The following is a 25,581-nucleotide window of genomic DNA, read 5'->3' on the forward strand; positions in this document are numbered from 1 at the left end:
ACCCCGGATGCCGTTCAGTGAAATGTGCAACCGCAAGCCAAACGCTCTTCCGCACGCAGTTCCTGAAGTTTATTCCTGTTTTCCAAGGGCGTTTTCATATTTTGATTTTTCAGCGCCTCCTTCCTTCACAGGCATCTAAGAGCGGCCCCACTGCATTCAGCCCGTTCCTCACAAAACCGTACCCGGCTTAGAGCCCGGCAGCCCCGACTAATAAAGTTTGTCTAAAATGTTTCAAAGTATCAGAATAGAGCCAGAGTAGGAAGAAATAAAGAATCCCCGGGGCACCGTACTGGTGTTGGAATGTGCCATTCGCGCCGCGGGGAGGACAGGCGCCGGCGAGCACGGCGTCGCGGGTCTCAGGCGCTTGCGGAGCGCCGCTTGCGCACGACCTGAGCCCCGAAGGCGCAGGGGCGCGCGGTGCGCACGCAGGGGGCCGAGGCGCGAGCGCAGCGCGGTGCTGGGGGCGGCTCGGGCGCGCGTCCCCCGCCGCCCGCGTGGTGCGCTCCAGGGCGGCCCCGGCGGGAGGGCGAGGGCGGCGGCGGCGGCGCAGTCTGCACCATGGCGTACCCGGGGCACCCTGGCGCCGGCGGCGGGTACTACCCAGGCGGGGTAAGTGCAACCCGCGCGGGCTCGCGGCCCGGGCACGACCCTGTTACATCGTAGACACCGAGAGGCCACACTGGGCCGCTTCTCCGAGGCGACACCCTGGGCGCCTCCCGCCCCCGGCTTTTCCCTGTCCGCTGCCTCGCCCCAGGCCCCTGCCCTTCCGCCTCATCCTCGGGTTCCCTCCTTCTCCCCGACCCTTCACCTTGCGGGTGGCTGCTTGGGTTCAAGACGCGGGTGGATTTGGACCCAAGAAGCCCACCCTGTGCCTGGGGTGCGCGGCGTGAAATTGTGCGACTTGGGTATTGGCTTCCTCTCTCCCTCCCGGTTTCCCCGGAGAGCAACAGCCATTTTAATGTGGGATGGTCCGGGCATCCACCTCCCCTCTTTAAAAGCAGAGAAAAAAAAAGTCGGGGAAAGACCGCGGGGAGGCGAGGGTGGGCGTGGAGGTGGGGAGAAGCCCTCGGGGTAGGGGTCGGGGGGAGACCACCTCGCGCGGCGCCTGGGATGCGCGTCGTCGTGGGAACTGTTTCCGAGACGGAGTGTTCCTTCGCCGCGTCCCCCGCCCAGGTGCTCGCCGCGAGATAGTCCAACCGAGACACGTAAGCCTGGCCTGGGCTACACCTGTCTCAGAACGCTTTGAAAAATACCATAAATGCTAGGAAAGTGAAAGAACAATTCTGAGCCCTGCCCTTAAGCTGCTTGCCTGGGTTACATTTAATCAGTCACCTGCAGGCTAATAGGGATTTTTAAAGTTGCTTCACTTCTGCAGGTGTCACTTCCAGGACAACTCATTTTGGTCCAAGCTGCCAGTTTTTAAATTCTGCTGGGGTGAGAATAATTGCAATTAAAGCGTGCTGGGTGGTGAGGTGGTGATCCATCCGTGTGAAGGGCGGGCAGTTGCCTGGCTTTCCACAAAAGCATTCAGTGGTGAGAGAATAAAACTGGATTCAGCGGGAATGATGGTTTTGTGTTTGTTGTTTTACAGTATGGAGGAGCTCCCGGAGGACCTACGTTTCCCGGACAGACTCAGGATCCGCTCTATGGTTACTTTGCCGCTGTAGCTGGACAGGTTAGCCTTTCCCCTTAATATTAAAGAATTGTCAGAGTCTACGTTTGTATTAGGCATTGTTAGAGTGGGGTGGAAAAAAGAACTTTTCCTCTGGAAGAGAATCCCTTTGCTTCTGTAAAAGAAAAAAGCGAGAAGGAAATGTATAGTTGGTTACTTATCTCAGAACAAATTAGGACTGTTACCTGTATTTATGTTCGTTCACTTGACAGATAAATTTGTGATTGAATTAGAGTCCGATTGAATAGGAATCGGGGGCTGTAAGTGTACTGTGAAGATATGTAGAGTAGAAAGATGTTTTTAGAACTCTGAATTGTTGGAGTCTGAGGTGGTTTCCAGAGAAGAAATTCCAGCTCTGGTGAACACTAAACCCTTGTTTGTACACCTTAAAGAGACGTACCAGTAATTACGTGGTCAGATTCTAAAGGACACTTTCTTTAGTTTGAATTTGACTGTTATGTTACCCCTAGGAAATAGGTACTTAACGTTACATACTTACCAACTTCAAAATAGGAAAGTTACTACTCCTTTAGTAACAGGAAGTTAATCTTGTGAACAGTTTCTCTTTGATGCTGGTGCTATTTTAGGTCAGCTCTTCTTATGACCTTGTAAGGTGTGGTGGTCTGGTGACTGAGAGAGAATGAAGGTTGGCTCCCTCCCGGAGAACTTTCAGTTCTCTACCTTGAGTTGTAGGACAGATGGTGGTGTACATTGAGGGAGGATGCTTCCCTAGCTCCCCAGGCCACTGTGTATGGTAAATACACTGCTGGTATAACCCAGAGCTACCCAGAAGGGATGTTGGCCCTTAGGAATGCCACTTAGCTTTGTGTTGATGAAAAGAAAGAAATAACACAATCTCCATATGAAGATAATAGCCAGTATTCTGGGATAAAAACCCAAGACCGCCTTTCAGAATAGATTCTAAGAAATATAGTTCAAGAAATTGAGCGGAAAATTGAGTCTAAATTCCCTTAAAGTATCTGCTTCATCTGTTAATGATCTGTATCTTTGAAACCACAAGACAGGGCAAAGCTCAAGACTTGAGTTCTTAGATTGCCTTGCCTCCCGCCCTGTAAGTGACCCCACCTGCTTAGCTTGCAGTGGCCCTGGCCTACATCAGCGTATCCATTGTCTTTAAAATTATTGATCCTGCTCCTCACTTAGAATTTACTATACAGGAGGACTTAAGGATTTGGGTATTTTATTTTTAAATCTCTAAATATAACATCTGTCTGGTTCTGAACTTGGTCAGACAATCAATAAGCCCTGGGAAACTGTGTCTTCCAGATTTAATTGTGTTCTGGAAAACCATTCTCCGCATCATAAGCCAAGGGGATCACGAAGGCCTCTCTTTGTTTCATCCAAGCGTTTTGTTTGAATATCAGCTGTGTACCCTGCTCAGTCCTTCCACTGCCCCCATTAAAAAAAAAAAAAAAAAAAAAAAAATTATGTATTAGTGGAAGAAGCTGAATTCATTTCAGTGTTTTATTAAAAAGAGGAACCTTGTACTTGAAAATATAATGCCCGATCTAATTGAAGAATTTAGAGGAAATGATGAAAAGATACTGGTATTACTAAAATATAGGTGTAAACGGCTTCCTGACTTTGTGATTTCTTATGTAATAATTATTTAAAATAGAGTCTGAAATTGAATGCCGACTTTACTTACGCATCAAGAAATGTATTTTTTGTTTAAGGCCCTAATTGTGCATTTGTGGGAGAGGACTTAACAATTTTGTCTTTCTTTCATCATTAAATTATTTTTGAAAGTAGAATCAGGAAAGGAATGCCTCTTTTTGGAAGGCATTCCTTTAAAAAAAGTCTCATGCATGAAAATGCTCATTTTCTTGGTCATTATTGCTGAAATAATATACTGAAAGTAGAGCACTAGAAGGTACAAATCACTATTATAATTCCTCTTCTAATTTTTTCCCCCCAAAAGGATGGGCAAATAGATGCTGATGAATTGCAGAGATGCCTGACCCAGTCAGGCATTGCTGGAGGATACAAACGTGAGTTGACAGTCCCAGAGTTTCTCTAGAAGTACTCTTGTGTTTCATATTTTAACTGTTCCTTAATGATGATAGCCTTCAATGACACTGGGCTTTTCTGATCTATCAAAAATTAGAATTGCCAAAGCTAATTTCAACTGTTGATTATCAAATATGTTGATTTGGGGCGCCTGGGTGGCTCAGTGGGTTAAAGCTTCTGCCTTCAACTCAGGTCATGATCTCAGGGTCCTGGGATCGAGCCCTGCATCGGGCTCTCTGCTCAGCAGGGAGCCTGCTTCCTCCTCTCTCTGCTTGCCTCTCTGCCTACTTGTCATTTCTGTCTGTCAAATAAATAAAATCTTAAAAAAATATATATGTTGATTTGAACACAGTTGTTAATAAGTCATACTATACTACCTGCCTGGCAGTTAGTGGGTCTCTTGGATTGGGAACCCTTGGAAGCCATGAGACAGTCTCCATGGCCTCCTTCGCAGATGATGAGGTAAGGTGCTGAAATGAAATCCTCCAGGTCCAGTGTCATCAATGACAGGAGCTCACATTTATGGCTGTTTCCCCAAAGTTGACTCTGTCCTGAGCCTCATGGCACTTAGGGTTTGGGGTGGCTGGTCCTATGCAGCTGGTCCCTGAGTGACCTGCCCCAGGTCTAGTTCTGAGTGGCTGGTCCTGTCCCCCCTCCCACCCCTGGTCCTCAGGGAGCCAGTTTGCACTTCCGCTCTCTGAGGCTGCTGGCCATGTGAATGCTCGTTGTGACACCCCGCCCCCCTGGGTCTGTCTTCATCTCTCTTTTCACTTCAGAGAACCTGTGCAGGCTGAGTCAGAAGTGCCCTTCCTAATTTCTAAACTCTTTGTACTAGTCTTCCTTCTCCTTCTCCTCAGTTCCTCAGAACCTGGATCTGCTGCCTTGTAATCCCGTGCTTACACCACCTTCCTGCCTTTTGAAAGAGCTCTTTGCCTTGAGTTGCAGAGGGGCTGCATCCAGACAGGGCTCTCTCATCGTCCCCCACACTACCACATGCTTCTTCGTTTCAAATCAGATCTTGACCATGACAAACACGCAAGGTAGAGAAGAGTGACTTGCCAACTTTGCCAGTGGTTAATTGAGACAGAACATCGAAGTGAAGCCTTCGCTGTCGGTAAACTGTGGATTAAAATGCTCAAACTGGAAGTGACACCAGAAGGTTTACAGTGGCATTTTTAAACTGTTCAATATTTATTTAATATTTATTGGAGGACTCTCTTTTTTATAATAATTGCATTTCTATTTCAATCATCCTTTCTTTTATGTGACCTCAGTATCCTATTAATATTTTCTAGTTGGAGAAATTAATATGAAAGAGGAACTTTTTGCATTTCTCATTTAATCTGGTCCTTTAAAAAAGAAGCACTTTCTAGAAAGGGGATTTTTTTTTTCCTGTTGTAGGAAATACATTTATATTGTTCATTGTTAACCACCTCAGGCAGTCTGGGCTAGTGAACAAAGAATCCTGGTTTAATTACAGGGTTTATGAGAATGAGCTATATCCCAACATAAACTATTCTTCTATATGCTTTTGGTAGAAGAGGTGTGGCAGGCTTTAAAGTCTTACTAACAAATGGGTTGTATATCCTTGGAGAATAGTTGTTTTAAACATTTCCTATGAGGAAATCATGGTTAGTGATGGTCTTGGATCATGGCATTCTAGGGAAGACATTTCCTGAGTCATCAGAACCATGTGATTGAGTTTATTTGCTTGCTTCATCTAGTTGTGGAGCCTGTAAGGAACCACTGAACCATCCTGCTTGTGAGGTTTATGATGCAAAAGATACACAGCCATTGGTGTTTTATAAACCCAGCTTCTAAACCAGAAAACACAGATGCAGGTGAGGTGAGGGGCAGAGGGATATTAGTACCTACAGGGGGCTTCTGCAGGCTAAAAGGAAGCAGTCAGACCCAGAGGTAGGGTTGATAAGAGAAGTTGCTCTAGACTGTAAGACAATGATTCAGCTTCTTTTTTTCCCTTGAGTGTAGTTGCTACTCTGGTAAGGTTGAGAGAAAGAACTAAAGGTAGGGTTTTCCTGCTGGGTCCATTACACTATGGATTTCTACAGAAGAAAAGATGTATGAGGCATTCTAACAGATTGAACAGAAGGGAGAGAGTAAAAGTAAAATTACAGCAAAGATCCTTTTTTTATTTTTAAAGATTTTATTTATTTATTTGACAGAGAGATCACAAATAGGCAGAGATGAGGGGAGGAAGCAGGCTCCCCGCTGAGCAGAGAGCCCAATGTGGGGTTCGATCCCAGGACCCTGAGATCATGACCTGAGCCGAAGGCAGTGGCTTAACCCACTGAACCACCCAGGTGCCCCTACAACAAAGATTCTTTTGAAATTATTTGAAATAGAATTAGCATTAATAAAGCAATTTCTGGGGTTAAAATTTTCACCTAAATTGATCAAGAGTTTTTCCCTACCCAAACTTACTAGACATTGCTGTTCTAGTTCATTAGAACTATGTGGAATGGTGAATTTTCTGTTCATTCACTTTTATTTACTGCGCATCTCATTCCTTCCCTTTTAAAGCCTTCTCACAAATGATGACCAGATAGCTGGGCTTCCTAATGTCACTGTCAACGGTGCCATTCATAGCCCTGGGACACAGGGAAGGTGTGCTTCACAGCCCTTCAAAATCCTTGATTTAAAGTCAAACAGTTGGGTCTACTTAGTGGTTATCAGGCCCTGTAAAGCACTGGTTCTTTTTTTTTTTTTTTTTTTTTTTAAAGATTTTATTTATTTATTTGACAGAGAGAAATCACAAGTAGGCAGAGAGGCAGGCAGAGAGAGAGGGGGAAGCAGGCTCCCTGTTGAGCAGAGTGCCTGATGCTGGATTCGATCCCAGGACCCTGAGATCATGACCTGAGCCGAAGGCAGTGGCTTAACCCACTGAGCCACCCAGGCACCCCAGGCCCTGTAGAGCACTGGTTCTTAAACTAAAGTTGTGTCAGCATCACTGGGTAGCTGAGCCCTGTCCTACAGTTCTTCATTCATAAGATGTGAGGGGAGACCTGAGAAATGCATCTCTAACAGGCTTCCAGATGATGGTCGTCCAGGTTGACCAGCTATTTTTGGTTGTTGTTGTTTTGGGGGGGGGCGGTTAGATTTTATTTATTTATTTGATGGAGAGAGACACAGCGAAAGAGGGAACACAAGCAGGGGGAGTGGGAGAGGGAGAAGCAGGCTTCCTGCTGCAGGGAGCCCGATGCGGGGCTCGATCCCAGGACCCTGGGACCATGACCTGAGCTAAAGGCAGACACTTAATGACTGAGCCACCCAAGTGCCCTGACCAGCTCTTTTTATGTGACCATAAATCACCTGAGGAGCATATTAAACTGCAGATTCTGATTTTGTTGGTGTAGGTTAAGGGCTGAGATTATGCTGTTCTAAAAGCTCCTAGATGATACTAACATGGCTGGTTCAGGACTCTCACTCAGAAGAATGGTGGTCTCAGCCTTGGCTGCTCACTGGAACATTGAGAAGCTTTAAAAAAAAAATTGCCTGGGTTCCATGCTCAGGTATTTTGATTTAATTCTGTGGTTATGACTGTACATAATACTGTATTGTATACTTTAAAATGGCTAAGAGAGTCAATCTTAAAAGTTCTCATCACACACATGAAAAAGTTAACTATGTGAGGTGATGGATGTGTTAACTAACCTCATTGTAGTTACCATTTTGCAGCATATACATATATCAAATCTTTACATTGTATACCTTAAACTTACACAACATTATTTGTCAATTATATCTCACTAATCCTGGAAAAAAAGTTGTTTGAGGTGCAGCCCCGGTATCAGGATCTTTGAAAGCCTCCAGGTGATTCTGATAAGTACCCAGGGCTAAGAACCATTGGTCTAGCTTGAAGAGGCTTCATACCTCCACACAACTTAGAAGTCAGAATGAGGAACCAACCAACTCTTTCCCAAAAGTGTGGAAAAGTGTTGCCTCCTGTCACTTCAGAGAACTGTATCTGTGGATTAGGTGGAGTTCTGAAAGGCCCAAAGAGAAATAGTTCCCCACCTTTTATTTCAGATTCCAGGATATGCCAAACACAGGAATCTTTTAAAAGTGGAAAACCTGGGAGCCTGGGTGGCTCAGTCATTAAGCGTCTGCCTCAGACTCAGGTCATGATCCTGGGGCCCTGGGATTGAGCCCCACATGTGGCTCCCTGTTAGTGGGAAGCCTACTTCTCCCTCTCCCACTCCCCCTCCCCCTGCTTGTGTGCGCTTCTCACTGTCTCTCTATGTCAAATAAAAAAAGAGAGAGGGGAAAATCTATAGTTTGTACTATTTGGAGACATTACAGTAATAAGCTCAGATGTGTTTTAAATTCAGTTTGGGGGTGCCTGGGTGGCTCAGTGGGTTAAAGCCTCTGCCTTCAGCTCAGGTCATGATCCCAGGGTGCTGGGATCAAGCCCCGCATCGGGCTCTCTGCTCAGCAGGGAGCCTGCTTCCTCCTCTCTCTCTGCCTGCCTCTCTGCCTACTCGTGATCTCTGTCTGTTAAGTAAATAAATAAAATCTTTAAATAAATAAATAAATAAATAAATTCAGTTTGGTTGGAGATAAAAATGAAGCTAATAAGAGCTGTAAAATTGTTCTATGTGCCTTTTCACACTTGCAGAATTTATGCCAGCTTGGCCCACTGACCCTTGTCACTTCTGCCTTCTATAGCCTGACAGCTTCTCTGTACCTGTGTATTTCTCCAGTCATTGGTTCCCATGAACACAATGTAAGATGCAAGGAATTCTTTCTGTGTAATTTGCTAATGCTTAGGTAGATCATCAGTAGACCCATTAACCAATAAGTGTATTTTCTATTTTTGTTTTCTAAGTGAGCTATAGAAATTCGCTCAGAATATGTTCAAGTTGTACATAAACTCAGAAGGCTTCTGAACAGTGGCTGTCCCTGAATTGGTCATTGTATCTTAACCCAAGAGAGTGCTCTTATTGAACACAGTTCTGGCAAGCGTATTTATCTGGTTTCATATATAAACTTATTGTGTGTAAAAACAGGTCAGAAGCTCTTCGAGGCAGGAGGTTACTATTCAGTGCATGATAGTAAGGGGAAAGAAAGATAAATGAACTAATGAAATAGAACTAGCAAAACCAGCTATTTATAGTCTGTTAGGAGCAGGAACGGAGTAGCCCTGCCTTCCCTCACCATGGTGAATTGATCTCAGTATATTTCAGTTTCAAAGGCAAGAAGGTATATAAAACTTTAAAAAGACTCTATCATAGAAAATGTTGTGCATATCCAAGACCAGAGATAATGATGCAGGGAACTACACACCTGCCACCCAACTTAACAGTTAACTGTGTGTTGCCATTTTTAGTTCATCTGTTAATCTGGCTTTTTTCTTTTGAAGCAAATTTTAGATATCTTAACATTCCCCACCAACTTCAAAACCATTATACCTAAAAATATTAACTGTACAATACAGTACTTTTTTCTTACAATATTTCTTCTTTTTTTAAAGATTTTATTTATTTATTTGACAGAGAGAGGTCACAAGTAGGCAGAGAGGCAGGCAGAGAGAGGAGGAAGCAGGCTCCCCACTGAGGAGAGAGCCCGATGCGGGGCTTGATCCCAGGACCCTGAGACCATGACCTGAGCCGAAGGCAGAGGCTTAACGCACTGAGCTACCCAGGTGCCCCTAGAATATTTCTATTAAAGTTGTTCAAATTTGGGGGACACCTGGGTGGCTCAGTTGGTTAAGCATCTGCCCTCTCCTCTGGTCATGATCCCAGGATTCTGGGATCAAGCACCGTGTGGTACTGTGCTCCCTGCTCTACTGGGAGCCTATTTCTCCCTCTCCTTTTGCCCCTCCTCCCTGCTTGTGTTTTCTCTCTCTCTTCCTAATAAAACCTTAAAAAAAAAATCAAATTTGGGTTCTATAAGGAATCTCCTCTCTCTGGAAAAAACCTGCTTCAAAGCTCCATGTAATTTAGTTCCACATAAATTGAGTAGCTTATAAAAGTAAGAGTATATAAATAGTCACTTCTCTAATTAATTTGAATGTATGCAATGTAATGTGAATTTTTGAAACCGTATTAATATGTTTGTACTTTTCTTGATTTAACAGCTTTTAACCTGGAGACTTGTCGGCTTATGGTTTCAATGCTGGATGTATCCTTTACCTTGATTGCTGTCTGGAGGGTTTTTTCCTAACCCACCACCCCAAATTTCTTCCTAAAAGAATTCATCCAAGAATTAATACCCAGTAAACATAAGATGACAAATGACCACAAAAAAGTTTTCTGAAATCATTAGCTTATAAGATGTAATTTGGTGTGAAAAAGGAAAGGAGCTTAGTAAACCGAATGTTGGTTATTCAGGAATTCAAGGTAGCCTCAGAAGAGACCAAGTATAGAAATCGGGGTGGTCAGGGAAGCTTTTTTGCTCTGTCATCGTTTGTTCTGTATGATTCACACCTGACCTTCAAGCAGTGGAATTTTTCACATCACAGCTATCAGACTCGGTTGAGCTGGCGCTGACCCTGCACCGCCTTCCGTCCCATCTCATCTTTCTAGAAGTGAAAACCCTGGGTCTGAAAAGACTGTACCAAAAGGGAACGTTAGGACCAAGACCCCCCCCCCCCCCCGACCCCAGCAGCATAGCCCGGGAGCCCAGAAAGTACAGCCCAGTTCCAGAAACAAGACCGCTTTTCATGTGTGGCTCACCTGTGGCCACCTTCCTTTCCCGTGATCACATCACACAGATTCTCTTCCCACAGTGAAAATACGTCCTCAGGGTTTTCTCCACAGGCCCTCTTCATTATATCACGAGAGTATCTTTTCATACATCACACTGAGACGAACATACAACATTTTTAACCTTTTTTAGCAGGAAGAACATTAAATTCACGTATCCTTGATCTTTGATTTATTCGTTAGAAAATGTTGCAAATTAAAGATGCTCTAGTCCTTGATGACAGTTCAGAGAGATATGTCCGGCACAATGGGTTTCAATGAGTTTAAAGAACTCTGGGCTGTGCTGAACGGCTGGAGACAACACTTCATCAGTTTTGACAGCGACCGGAGCGGCACGGTGGACCCGCAGGAGCTGCAGAAGGCTCTCACCACGATGGGTGGGTATGGCTGGCTCCAGCCATCTGGCCCATGACATTGCTTTGTCACTTCTGAAACTTTACATGAAGGCTGTTTCTGTTGTCTAGAAGCAGTGTCTATTCCTAACTAACCACCTAATACATATTTCCTAGTACATATTCACAGTTCAAGTGAGTACTCCCAGGCTGAAAGAATTGTGATTATTTTTAATGGTCTTTTTGTTATCCTTTAACTGTTTTCTTCCTCAGGCTTCCGGTTGAGTCCACAGGCTGTGAATTCCATTGCTAAACGCTACAGCACCAATGGCAAGATCACCTTCGATGACTACATCGCCTGCTGTGTTAAACTGCGAGCCTTGACAGGTGTGTTCCTTGAGGTGGTGTTGTCTCCTCGGGCTGGGAAGACACCGTTTGTGGTTCATTTTCCAGTGTTTCTGAACTTCTGTTGTCCGCAGTCTTCTCTTTTTTCCCCCCAACTTCAGGGGCTTTTTAAAACACTGCTATTTAAATGTATCTAGCAGAATAATGGTTGGTTTTTTTTTTTTCCCCCAGAAATCCTTTCAGGGGCGCCTGGCTCAGCGGGTTAAAGCCTCTGCCTTCAGCCCAGGTCATGATCCCAGGGTCCCAGGGTCGAGCCCCGCATCGGGCTCTCTGCTCAGTGCAGAGCCTGCTTCTCTCTCTCTCTCTGCCTGCCTCTCTGCCTGCCTCTCTGCCTACTTGTGTTCTCTGTCAAATAAATAAATAAAATCTTTAAAAAAAAAAAAAAAGAAAGAAATCCTTTCAGATTCGTGGTAAGTTGCTTTGAAAATAACCTTACCTAAATTTCACAAAAGTGTTCCAAAGTGTGACCACCTAATTTATGTACTTTTGGTCAGAATATGAGCGGTATTCTATGATTTTCCCTAGAATGTAAACTATTTGAAGAGAGAAAATACTCATTTGTAGCTCTCTCTCCTAATTCCTCCTGTTGGAAATTATTTAAATTGGTCATGTTTCAGCTATATGGACTTCTTAAAATAGGGTATATCTGTAATCTCTACTTTTCTATTCCCTCTTCTCTTTCTTTTGCATATTTTTCTTGTTTCACTCCTCTCTTTAGTCTTATTCTCTCTCTCTTTTTTTTTTTTTTTTCTTAAGAAGGCTGCATGCTGTGCGTTGAGCCCAGTGCAATGCTTGAACTCATGACCCTGAGATCAAGACCTGAGCTGAGATCAAGAGTCAGATACTTAACCCACTGAGCCACCCGGGCGCCCCAGTCTTTTACTTACTAATACCTGGGTTTGTAATTTTTTTGCATCCTAACAAGAACATGAGGGCAGTTTTTTTGTTATTTTTATTTAAGTCAATCCTTTTCAGTAGCACAGAGCTCAGACAGATGGAATATTTGATCACAGCCCATTTGCCATATTAGGGACTCCATCCATCCATTTCCTACTTAAACACTATATTATTTAAAAGTTTGAAATTCTGTTGTCTTCATTACAACTAAATAATGGTCTCAGAAGTCACATGGCTTTTACTGACTTTGGGATAAGGTGCTTTTTTCCAGCTCCACATGAGAAAGATGATTGGATAACTTCTGTATTGTTGCATTCCTTTGTTGTATATTAAATCCATTCACATTCATATAGTTGGCTTCTGTGCTATGGGCTTTTGTTTATGTTGGCTGGTTTTACAAGTTTTACAACTCCGATGTTACTGCAGTTTGAACCCAGTGGCAAAATAATTACCTGTTGTGACTTCAGGTGTTAAAAAATAACCATAAATTTTACTATGGTGTTTTACAGACAGCTTTCGAAGACGGGATACTGCTCAGCAAGGTGTTGTGAATTTCCCATATGATGATGTAAGTCTCCGTAAATTCACAACTTAGTGGATGAATAAGATGTATGCCAGTTGGGCATCCCTTTTGAAGTTAGCCATTAAAAGCATCTTAAGGATGCTGTGATGAAGGTTTAAATGATCAGGAGTTACCATTCACAATTTATTAATTTCATTTATTACTAGTCTTACTTATAGACCACTGTTTGATTTGCATTGAAAGACTTGGTTCAAAGCCCACCTGGTCTCACTGGCTGGGTCACAGAGGCAGGTTTCCTCGTTGCTCCAAGACTGTTTGAGGAGAGGAAGTAGTAACGCCCTCTTCCCTGAGCTATTGGGAGATCTCAGTCAGAAATGTCCTTGGAAAACACCATGCAGATGTTGTGTCTGTTTTTGCCTTCATTGAACAAGTATCTCTGTCTCTGGGAATTCAGCTGAACAGCTCAAAGCTGTACTTGACACATCTGTGTTCTTCAGTGAGGACATAAGACAGAGACTTCAGTCATAGTTTAAAACGTGTATTTACTGAGCAGCCACACTAAATGAGATTGGACAAGGCCACATAACCAGTGTGAATGTAGACAGGTGCCATCTTGGATGACCGCAGTTGGATATACATAACAAAGCTAGGGAGATGTTTAGTTTTTCTGTTTTCCGCTCAGCCATGGATTGATAAGAAAAACAACTTCAGAATGGAAATCACTGTGATAACTGAATGCTTTAAAAGGTTTCTCTGTTACAAACTGCAAGGATGAACATACTTTCCGTTCGGCAGCTGCCGCGGTTCTTTCTGATCATTTAAAAAGGCTTGTGTGTAAATATGTTTATTTCTAATGCTTAAAGGTGTGTTTTCATTAGTGTGCATTAGCGTCTGTCTCTGGTGCTAATCTGTCCCTGTTTCCAAAGACGGAGAGGCGGCCGGTGGAGTGGGAAGTGCTTGGGCTATGGCCTCCCATGGGCCCCATAAGAGATTTTAAATGTCTTGATCCTCAGTTCCCTTCTACCTGAAAGGGACAATCAGCTTGGCTTTGTGGGAGTGCTGCAGGCAGTAGCAGCACACAGTGCCTCCCTGGTGTCAGAAGAATGACAAAGAAAATTGATAGAAACGCTGAGCCTATTGGGCCTTAGAGTGAAGCAAACATTTCACAGCAAAATACTGATGCTTCTAAACCTGGGTTTCTGAATCGCCGAGGAAAGGTCATGTTTTCTGTTTCTGTGCATACATAGAGTTGCGTGCCAGAATTTATTTTAATAAAGCAGATTTTAGGGGAATAAACTGTTAAAGGTGCTCTGTGAGTGGTGGGGTAATACTGTGTCCTTTGGAGACCCCGTGTGATTGAGCAGTATCAACTCTGCTGTTCGTTCTGAGTAGGTTCCTTTTACCTTGGCCATTTCTAGAGTCTTGACATATTCAGAATTTCAATAATTCTTTATCCATTCAGGTAAGATCTGCGTTCTGTAAGAAGAGAAGTTCACTGGGCTTTACATTGGATGGCTTCCCGTACAAAACCAACCTTTCTGCCCATCATGTACTCTTATTTTAGAAAGGGATCTCTCTTGATCCGTAATTCAAATTAGAGAAACAAAACGTCAACAGCCTAAAAAGAAGCTACAGTTTGTTGCGATGTTGCAGGGTAACGTGGACCTTTCTCTCTTTCAGTTCATTCAGTGTGTCATGAGTGTTTAAATCAAGAGGAGCTGTATGATCGTGACCAACATTCCGACTGGAGTTCGCTTTTGCTCTTACTCTCTCCCTGCAGTAACGTGTGTAACCTTGCGGTGCTGCTTTTCCTTAATAGCTGTCAGGAAGGTTTATTACTTGATGTACAATGGAAGTTTTTAGTGTTGATAATAAGTTCTTTGGAATTTTACAATGATTAGATCATTGTAAAATTACACCATTTGGAACATCCTTGAGCCATTGTCAGTGATGCCTTATCCTCTAAGTCTCTTTTATGTAAAATTCAGTGTGCAGAATGTTTAAGTCCCGTGGTAAATATTTTTCACTGGTTAAAAACCTTTTCATCAGACTACAGCTCTTGTCTCTTCCCAGAAGAGCTTTTACATGGTATTAAAAGCTTTATGTATGGAGTGTTCTTATCATGTAAATGATTAATACTCACATGGATGCACAACACATGGTAATCCACGTCCGGGTTTGCTTTAGCAGAAACTTAGCACCGGCTTTTTCAGGCTTACACATTTTTGATGGCCACGTGATTAGACAGGGAGCCTAAGAGATTATTTTTTCCTGAAAACTCACTGAGTCAGTTGAGTGGCAAATACAATCTGTCACCAAGTTCTTTGTCATTATCTATGTAGACCTTTGTTAGCTCTACTTAAAAATCTTGTAAATTATGAGCTTCACTATGTAAAAAAGAAAACGATTAAAAAAATAAGAAACCTAAGGAAATATAGGAAAATATTAACTGCGGTCATTTTGGCTTCTGAGATTCCAGGTGACTGGAATTTCCTTTATGGATTTCAGTCCTTTCCACATTTTCTATACCATGTGCACTTTCCTTTTAAAATCAGATGATAATGTTTAAAATACTGATCAGTCCATTTTGATACGCCATGTGTTCACACTCACATTAAAAAATATACACAGCAAAAGGACCAGACTGAGAGGACCACGATGTTGGTGCTGCCACCACTGGGAGTCAGAGTCAAGAATTGATTTTCTTCCTTCCTACTACTCTTCCAAATACGCTCATAAACAAGTATTACACTTGTAATGGAAGACTTTTTTTTTCTTCGAATATTTAAGCCATGTGCTTTTAAGAAAGATCTGGATTCTCGTTCTAGCTGCACCTCTTCCTGAATATTTGATTTAATCTCAGATACTCTTGGAGCCTCAACTTCCTCATCTTGGAGAAGGAGATTTATGCTCCTCCATGGGGTAGTTCTGAACATGAAAAAAAATGTGTTGGTATAATAAGCACCAGTAATGTTTCTGTTTGTTAAATTTAAAACTGGCCTGGTTTGCTCTTTTTTGCAATAGCATAACAGATGAAATCAATGAAATTCGCCTCTTTTCTCCCTGTGAGCAGAATATGTGTCTTACTTCAGGGCACAGTGTGAGTTTACCGTTCAGATGATCAGTTAGTTGTCAACCAATGAAAAAATAAAGCGTTTCTAAACATCTTCAACCTCATTTCACTTGGTTATTTTTTTTTCAAATATTGCTAAAATATATTAATTTTATAAATATTTATTCAACCTTAGCTATGTATCTATGTCAAGTATTCACACCTGGGCTGCATTGTCAGACCATGAGCAGCCTGCGTTATATGAGTGGTGATTATAGTTTCATTCCAGATATAGTTCATGAGGCCAGAAAATGTGGCTTGAGCCTGAGCTGTCCACAAAGGGCCAGAGAGGGCTCAGGATGAGGAGGGAGGGTTACCCTTGGAGTCCCAGCCCCTGCTGTTGGCTTCCAGCTCACCAGAATCCCATGAGGAAGTGGCAGTTTAAGGAAGTAGTAATCCCCCTGGGTGACTCTAATGTGGTAAGGAAGAAGGCCAGCCCCAAGGTTACTGACCCTATTTGAACTGTCCTACCACTTTGGTTATGTCCCAAGGTATGTTGCTGCATCCATCTTGGTTCTGAATTTGCTTTTTGGATAAATGCTGAAGTATCTAAAAAAAAACCTGTGTCCCTGGAAATATTCAATTAATTCCATTTTAACCTCACAGCAAGTCTTCTCTCCGTCTGCTTTCACGGTTTCTTTCTAAAAGCATGGAGCCTAGTCTTCAGTATGTCCTGCACTTGGAAACTTTCCTTCCCCTTGACAAATTTGACGTATCCATCCCCTTTCTTTAATTACAGCCAAAGTCTTCATTACAAGCGAATCTCAGGTTGCCTTATTTCTATTTTATGTGGGTTCTGTGTTTCATTCATTATATACTTTCAGTTGCAGGTTCACCCAATTCTTCAAACAGTTTCTTGATCTATTCTTAAAGCATTTAGCTGGAGCTGGGCCAGGCTGTGAGCCCAAGCTGGGCTACTTCAATTATTTGGAGGTTTAAGTTCCTCAAAAAATGCCAACTCAAAGCTTTAATTTTAATTTTAATTAATTTTGGAGACGTGTGTTGTAAGAGATAAAGTACCTGTATGTAACCCTTTCCAAGCACTCTGTATGGACGTGACTACAGGAAGCCAGGCGCTTCCTTGAGGAAGCTGGCATGGATTTGCACCACAGCAGTGATAGAGAATTCATCCCAGCCTGCTCTCCCGTTGAACCAAGGTGGAGGGGAGACTTCCGTTTCAGCAGGAGTTCCAGGTGTGAGAGGCAACATGAGCTAAAATTTCTGCTATCCCAACAAGACCGTGCTTTTCTGTGTCCGTGTTCACCTGAATTATTCTGCGCCTAAATCTTCTAAGACCTGCAGCTATATGAAATCATAAATTTTTAAAATCTCACAATAAACATACAAACCCTTAATCAAGGGCTTCTGTATTTCTCACATTAAAACTGTACTTTGATGACCTAGAACTACTTTTTTCTTCAGCAGACTGGGTGCTGAAGACAAGAGAAGTGCGTGCCAAGGTAAAGAGCAAGCAGATGGTGAAATGGCTATGTGAGAGGCAGACAGCCAGGTGGGCCAGCTCTTTAGGCAGTGGACTGGGAAGCTAGGCGGAGTCCATCCAAGGCCCGATGCTTCCGAGTCTAAGACGGGAGCCCCACCACCGGCGCTGTCCGTCTGGATACAGCAGGTCGGTCTGGGCATGGGAGGAAGTAACTGAGGCAAGGCAGGTGGATAATGGGAGACTGCCTGCCGGCCAGCTGAGCAAACTGCCCAACAAACTGAGCGGCCAGCCTTTACTAAAGGATCTCTGTTTCTCGTCGTGTCGATGGGCTCTTCCAGGACAGGAGGAAAGAGAAAAAGAAGAACCAACCCCCAATAGGACCACCACAAGGCTTACTAAAGAGAAAACAGCGATGGGGAGAAAAACAGGATAAAAGGGAGTCAGGCATCAAAATAACATAAAATCTTTTATTGAAAGTCACTTTATTGATGTTACAATGAGAGTAACATAGAAAACTGTGGTATCTTTTTAGTTTCAGAAGTGAGTTACTAATAAAATTGTGCCAGAAATTTGAACAAGTTAACAGTGACCTTTAAAAACAGTAAGATTTTTGTTTACCTACAATATAAGAACAACTTGATAACTTGAACAGCCATAAAACACATCACACTTGCTCAGGAAAGCAGTTGCCATATACATTTCAGTTGGTGATTGCCAAAACCCAGTTATTTTTAAAATAGCTTAAGAACCTGAAGTGCAGAGGAGCAGAGAGAACACATTAAAATGAAGCCAATCTTAAGTATTTACACGGGATCACCTGGTTACCAAAAGTGAAATCATGCCGCTATTAACACTTCCCCGCGAAGTGGCTTCCATGATCTGTTGATGGACCTCACCCCTCAGAGATGACGGTTGTGGGAAACACTAGCGCAGACCTACCTTGGCTAACCTATAAACTGCTATGGTTAGGTAAAATGCCCAGTTTCTAAAAGAAGTTGTCTTTTGGGGATGCTAGATTGGAGGGGCATGTCTCTTCCAGCAGGTTAAAAAAGGACATACATGCTTAATTATCCTAAATAAACCTTTTGTTAAGCACTTTTGAAGTTAGTGTTTAAAAAAAATTTTTTCTATACAAAACAGAGGTGCTGGGTCGTTTTTCCCATTAAAAAGACCAGCTGTAGAATCACAGTTGGCTATTGTGCTGGATTAGAAAAAAAAAAAAGTGGGGTTTCTAAACCAGGCAGTGATATACACATACAATGTAGCAAGAACTCTTGTGTTATTACTAAATAAATTAATTCATACCAGCACTTTCCATAATTGTTATCTGGTATAACTTAGCACCACTGTGTTTAAAGATTTGGGGGCTACGTTATTTTAGAACTTAAACATTAGAACACAAAAATCCACCTCTGAAACTTTTTAACTTGAGAGGAAAATGCCCTTCATAAACTCTTTGAAAACTTTATTGATGATTTTTAAGTGCATTATCTTAAGATCGCTCATCTCATTGTATGCCTTTTTGTAAAAAACAAACACCCCCTACATTTTCCCTGGTTTTGATTTCAAAGATACCCAAAAACATGAAATAATGATGCCCCGGAGCAAAACCTGCAAGCCTTGAAGCACCTCTCAGTATAATCCAGGTTTTATGAATAATGCAGCAGGGGCACACCAGGCAAGAATGACTGGCCCATCTTGGACAGGCCCATGAAGTATTTATAGAGCCAACCGCTCAGTAAAACTGCAAAGCTCACGAGTCTATTGTAGGCACTCCAGAAGCACGCTGCCCCCACCACATCCCCAGTGACCACGCCTGGCTTTTGAGTTCTCCATTCTGCTCCTATGACAGGACTAAAAGCCCCATAACCTCCCAAGGCTTGCTTTCTATCCCCTCTCTCCAACCTCAAACGTATCTGAGGATCAATCTCTTGGTGAATTCTAAAGTTGCATAATCCATGCCCAGTCGCCAAAGGGAGGAGACTAAAGGTTCTTCCTCCCCCCACGTCGCATTCTGTACCCCTGTGTTTCTCCCCAGTGCCAGTTAAGCTGAGGAAAAAAAGCAGGGTGGGGGAGACTTACCTCCATGACAGTGACAGTTCCTAGTCAGAAGAAAAGGGCTGACAAGCTACTGGTGGGGAGCAACTTGGTAAGTAGGAAGGGTCTGGAAGTATCTCTCAAACTCTATAGGGAGGATGCTTCCTGTTCGTCAGGCCCTGATATAAAGAACAAAAATACTAGGCAGGGTTTGTTTTTTTTTTTTTTTTTTGAATGTTTTGTTTTTCTACTTATAGACTGAACCAGATGGTGCTCCATTTGGGGGGCTCTGGCAAAGCCATTAAAAAAAAATGTGAACACAAATATGCCCTGATTTCTGAAGTCCAGCTGCATCTTTGCTCTACATCTGCAGGTGTGGTGGGAAAGCTCCTTTCAGGATTAAAAGCACCTGCCCACACAAACATAGGGCATGAGCGTGCATGGTTCCGGCAGGTGTGGCTGCACGCACACGCACACACCCCCCCAGATGATGGGCTGCTGCCTCTTAAATGGTTCACAAGTGTGGTTTGGGCTCCTCACAGCCCAGTGCATAAAGAAAGCTGCTTATGAAAGTCCTTAGCACTCCCACGCCAGGAGGAAAAGTTGGTGCATCCAAAATCAGAGTAGTTTTATCCACTTGGAAAACTGAGGGGAAAAGTAAAATAAAATAAAAAACCAAGCCTCAAATTAAGCCCTATTCCATAGAGATGTTTGCTTCCTATATATATTTAAGTTAGCAGAATGAGAAATTCACCTTGACTCCATTGAACAACAAAAACGTGAGTGGCAGTTTTAGAGGAAAACCTAAGAAGTGAATGAGATCTTTTTTCTCTTGAAAAAGTAGACTTTCTACTGAAACAGATGTTACGCCACCAATGGAAGTCAGAGCATTTCCTGGAAAACTAATGGGAACTTACCGACTGGTAGGGTGGCATTTCTAATACGCTGCCCATCGGGGCGCCCTTGGCAGCCGCTGGCATACTGTCCTAGTCAGGCTGCGGCCGCAAGCCTCTGGCCTCCCTTTGTTCCTTCACTCCCTTCACATGGTGACACATCTGTTCCTCTTCCCACTTACTCTGCCAGCAACTCAGCATCCTCCCAATGAGCTACCCTTCCTTTACATTTAAGTAGAATAAAGTAAAATGATCTTCTCTTTGGGTAAGGATTTATTATCATGTTGAATAACACAAGGAAATATTTAAAACACTAAATATATAAGTTAAAATAGAACTACATGACAACAGGAAATGAAGAATGGATGAAATAAATAAACCACCTTGATTTTGAAACACACACAGTGAGTAAAAACACCACATTTCCTCTGGCTCACAGGTAATTGCAAAAAGTAAAGAACAAAATCTAAAAAAGCAAAAGGTAAAGTAGCCACAAGAGATCTGGGACAATGGACAGGATTAAATTATGCAAATCTGCAAGGGAATCAACAGAAGAAGAAGAAAAAAAAAAAGAAATGGAAGGCTGTTATGAAATTCAAATATAAATAGTCCTCTTCTGGAAGTACACAAAAGATCTAATTTTATCAGCAACTTCTTTTAGAAACCCTATCAATCTTGTGCTCAGAAATCTACAGCAGACTGACCTTTAAAAGACAATTTTAAAAGCCTTTTTAAAGCAAGGGGGAAATGAGAAACTGTAGCATCACTTCATAAAGCATGTATCTCAAACTAAAAAGTGTATTTGGCATCTTAACCCTACATTTACTTTATAAACCAAATTTTTTTTTTAAGGAATTGCACTGGGTTTCTTTAAAATATAGAGCAACGACACTAAATTGAAAACCCTATGCCGCACTCTGAGTTTATTCCCTTCCACAAACTGGCAGGTGCCCCAGGGATCACCTTCGGGCCAGGAAACTCCAGAGGAGGGTGCCACTTCTGGACTAAATAAAGAGCTGGCTGGACACAGACCAGTCAGTCTGACCCTTCCGTTCCTTCAGAGGCTCCCTCCTGCCCCCACCCCCTTGTTGGCATTCTTAATAAAGAGATTGCAATGTTGCTTTAAACACGAGTTTGCTCTACGCATTGTCCGTGGACAGACGGAACATCTCAGGCAGCGGGCTGTTAATCTGAAGTTTTATCTACACACACAACTTTAGAAAGAGAAGAAAAAGGCATACAATGGAACAGAAAGGCCAAATAACTGCTCTCCTCTGCTTAGTAGGATGGTCCTAGAGTTGTCTGGGGGCTATAAAGATTGGTTGCATGATACAAACTGCTAAGGTGACCTCAAGTTTCCTCTCCAAAATCGCTATTAAAAAAATAATAATGCTGTGCTTCTGTTGAATGCCACAGGTCCATTTTCCCTGCCTCCGTGGATGAAAAGTCACAAATATTTAGATTTAATATATCTAAATACCAACCATGACTACACATTGAAGTATTTCTCAAAACTACCCATTGATATTATGAACTTGTCAAAGAATTCTGCAAATGGCTATGAGAATGTTCAAACATTCTTAGATATCCAAAGCTACTACAAAATCATAATCTCTCTGCAAATGAAGCAAATGCTTTTCATTCAGTTCCATCTGAAGCTTATTGTCAAGGAGGAGGACTATGAACACCCATGTCTCCCAAAAGGCATGTAACAATGATTTTCACTTGCAATAATTTTCATGTAAAAATAATTGAGAAAGTAAGGAAAGGGGAGTGGTGAGGGAATCTATGGACAAGTAGCTTACCATTTGTGAATTCTTTCAAATGAGGGTTTGCGAAATCATAACTAAGAAGCATATTTACACAAGGTATCTTACATTCAAATCTATAAACTCTTTTATAGTCAAAATAAACCTTATAACATTAGCATTTTATACACTCAATACCAGAAAACATTCAGTGCACATTAAAGTGATCTTGGTCAAAAGCCACTTTATTTGCTACATCTTCAAATCTGTCTGCTCTCCTGTCCTTCAGTTGAGCTATGCGGCATGGTCACCCAACACTCACCCAAATCTTAATCTGATCGATCATTTTATTGTAGAATCGACAATAACATCCCTTCCTGTCATGAAAAATGCTGTTTACATTTTATAGTTTCGAATGATTAAATTGCTTGTCAAACCTTTTCAAAGACATTCAGAAGAGAGGTCCATTACAGAAGACATAAAATACGCAGGTTATAAAACACTGCCTCTAACATGGCCCTTCAGCTTGGGCATCTAAGATGACTACATGTGAAGATGAAATGGAATTTGACCATGGATACAACTGAGAGAGATTGAATTTAGAGGATATTTCTGAAATCTTGTCTGCAGATTCCATTCCTCTCAAGAAAAAGGAGGGAAAATTAGAAAATGCAGAAGTATTCTTCACATGAAAGCATCTGACTGATCCCATCGATTTCTGAGCTCACTAGAGTAGCCTCCCCAGGGAAGTTTTCTTCTAGAAGGACAGAGCTGCATCATAACAGCTCATCAAATTCTGGTTTTAAAGAAGGGACTTCAACATAGATTTCTCACTTTTCTATGAATTAAAAAAATAAGAGTTCGAAACCTCAGATTCTTTCCCCTGTCAGCTGTTTGGGTGACTTCATAGTTGCCCTCACACTTGTGGCTTCGGGTTTCTTCAAACCCTTCGTGGCCCAGTGAGGCTTCCCAGCCCGGCTGGGAGAACCAACCCTCACCATCTTGCTTCCACATCAGGGTGGAATAGCCTGTTGGACTCACATCCCACTGATGATAAATCTCCTTAATAAACAGTGTAAACGTTGCTTGTATTAAAATAAGTTACTCACTTTACAGGTAAGGGTGGCTAAAAACTTTGGTCAGAGAACAAAAATTTAGGCCACAGAGGGTTGGCATATTGGCAAGTTGGAAGAAACCAATGTATCAGCGGCCCATGGTCTCGTGCGTCTTTGGTGCACCTGCTTCCTCTCAGCGGGGTGTGCTGCCGAGGGCCTCACAGGCCCCCAGGGTGAAGCCAGCAGTACTCTGGTACTGAAAGCTAACAGCTGCTGAAGCAGGCACTGTCACCCCAGAAGGGAAACGGGCAGCTCGCAGGATTCCCGGGGGGGCTAGGGTCAGTCATCGGTCTCCGATTGCCTGGAGGCAAGCAGGAGAGCAGCTGTACTCCTCAACTCCTGCCCCGGCCAGCTGTGCGGGCCCCAAGTTTTGCTGGGCATTTTGTTCTCTGGTTCAATTAACTACTCAGTAAGACTGCCTCCAGACTGTGCACGGTTTCAAGGGCTATCACATGGTTTGGACGAACACCAACGATGTAGAGACACACTGACAGCACTGACCACTGTATTTACAACATCATCTGCTTATCATCTTTAGAGACCATCTGATGGATGATGATGATGTGACTGTGACTATTTTTAGGCATTTGGCAAAATACACTTGTGTGTAACAGCTGCTTTTTTTTATTTTAAAAATGTTTACATATGTACAATTGTCCTTGTATGCGGATATAAATATGAAAGGTAAAAAAAACAAAACAAAAAATAAAGGTACATGTTCAGAGTTAGCATATGGGATATTGGCCTCTCAAAGCTTTTAAAGTCCTGCAGACAAATCCTAGATGCCTTAGCCCTGCATGCTAGTTTCTATTATGGGATGTTGCTTCCTTAAATGTGGAAATTGCAATAAACAGAAGCTTCATGCACATAGCATTGCTGTCTACAATGAGGATGTGCTTCAGAATGTCAGTTCTGAATCCACTATTGTTCCTTGGGAAACTTGCTACATTTGGGTCATGTGAGTTAATTTTAGTGATATTTCTACATATATCTGTCATGCGGATTATCCAGGAGCACACCAGTACCTTTAGGGTTCCCATGTTATAGTGTAACATTTCAGTAGTTCTTCCCGTGGTTCACTTAGATCCTAAGCCAATGACAAAAAGAAAATGGTCTCCTGATGTGAGACTCGGCTTCCTCTCCTCTGGGGCATTGCAGAGGGTCTTTGTATTGTCTGAAGAGCAGATAGATTTGCAGTGATTCCGTGAGGCTGGGTTTCTATAAAAGTTGAAGTAAACAGTTTTGATGTATCGCATGTAAACAGTGGATCTTAAATGGAGGTCTCCCATAGCTGCACAACAGAGAAAAGCAAAATTGCACGTTGTGAAAGCAGGAAACAGGCATATTCTGAGCTACAGATGAAAAAGAGTTGGTGATTCCAGCCGTACTTGTGCGGTTGTGGAAGCACACTTGTGTCAAGTTGAATAAAGGGATATAATAAACCTTCCAAGTTTTAACTTTCTCTTTGCTCTAAACCTGTGTCTCAACCTTTTTAGCAACTGCCACCTTTAAATACAAAACCCCTCACATCTTCATTTAATGTTACTCAAGAATTTGAAGTAAATATTACGTCACCAAAGAAATATTTAGAGTATCAGTTTTTTAAACCATGCACGCACTTCTCTTCCCCAGGATTCTGATTGAGCCCACTACCGCTGTGGTTCTCAACTCAGCTTCACATTTCAATGATCTGGGGAGGTCTTAAAAATGCTACCGCCCAGAGAGCACACCAGACCAACTAAATCGAAGTCCTTCTGGGTGGGACTCTGGCATCAGCATAGTTTAAAAGTCCTTCGGACAATTCTCATGTGCAGCCCGCACTGACAATACTGGCCTTAGGAAAGCGTGATTCCGTCACTTCCACCACCACTCACTCAGAAATCCCTGCCGTGTGCCTACGACCTGGCTGTCGGCTCCCCAGATCCATCGCTACCTTCTAGAAGACTGTCCTCTCTCAGCTGACCCATCAGAGTAGAAATGATGCTTCCATAGCAAGATGCCCATTCAATTCGCTCACCTCTTCCCTCACCTTGCCTCTGCCACCAGGTCTGTATACCCTGGTCTTGTTCATATCTCATTTCTACAATGTTCAGTAATTGCTTTAGTGCATGGTAAACAACTTCGGCATGACCAAATATGAATGCAACTCTGTTCACCAGAGGACGGCCAATTAAATAAAAAAAAAAAAAAAAAGGAAAACAATCAAGCTGATAAACTATTGTTTCCAGGCAATAAGATTTGGCTGCATTTTTATAAACATGAATAAAGAAAGTCTAAGACCACTATGAATTAAATTACATCCAAATTCCATTTTTACTGAAAATCTGGGGCATGTCATTGAATACCTAATGAGTTTCTGGGAAAGAAAAAGCAGGAACAGCTAAGTGACTATGTGGATGTCTCTATACAGGTTCCCTTAATAGGTTCTCTTCAATCTTCATGGCAATCTTGTTCTGAATACCCATTCTGGCTACTCCAGGACTGTGGCAGAGCCGCCTGTGTTCTCACCCTTTAGAGATCAAACTTCTCAACTGAAAGGACGTCTATGTGTGAATGACCCCTGCTGGTGGAGACTAGTGAAAATGAATGATTACACGGGGTGTCTGCTGTCTGCGGGGTGTCTGAGGGAAAGAGGATCTGGGCTGATGCT

General features: G+C 42.6%; 2 protein-coding genes across 12 annotated transcripts in view; one reads left to right on the plus strand and one right to left on the minus strand.

Moving 5' to 3' along the window:
- Window positions 1–501: 501 nt before the first annotated feature.
- On the plus strand, window positions 502–16,247 carry SRI (sorcin). The gene is made up of 8 exons (XM_032304728.1): window positions 502–609; window positions 1,592–1,675; window positions 3,615–3,684; window positions 9,801–9,844; window positions 10,658–10,805; window positions 11,034–11,147; window positions 12,572–12,630; window positions 14,266–16,247. The coding sequence occupies exons 1-8, from the start codon at window positions 559–561 to the stop codon at window positions 14,290–14,292; spliced, it is 597 nt and encodes a 198-aa protein (XP_032160619.1). The 5' UTR covers window positions 502–558; the 3' UTR covers window positions 14,293–16,247.
- Window positions 16,248–24,059: 7,812 nt separating this feature from the next.
- Window positions 24,060–25,581, minus strand: part of ADAM22 (ADAM metallopeptidase domain 22) — a 218,870-nt gene continuing 217,348 nt past the window's right edge. For all 11 annotated transcript variants that reach the window (XM_032304700.1, XM_032304699.1, XM_032304711.1 and 8 more), the window contains one exon: window positions 24,060–24,222. In XM_032304700.1, coding sequence (XP_032160591.1) covers window positions 24,202–24,222 — 21 coding nt within the window. In that variant the 3' untranslated portion in view covers window positions 24,060–24,201. The remainder of the gene's footprint in view (window positions 24,223–25,581) is intronic.

The sequence above is a fragment of the Mustela erminea genome, chromosome 11 (assembly GCF_009829155.1).
Source record: "Mustela erminea isolate mMusErm1 chromosome 11, mMusErm1.Pri, whole genome shotgun sequence".
Lineage (NCBI taxonomy): Eukaryota > Metazoa > Chordata > Mammalia > Carnivora > Mustelidae > Mustela > Mustela erminea.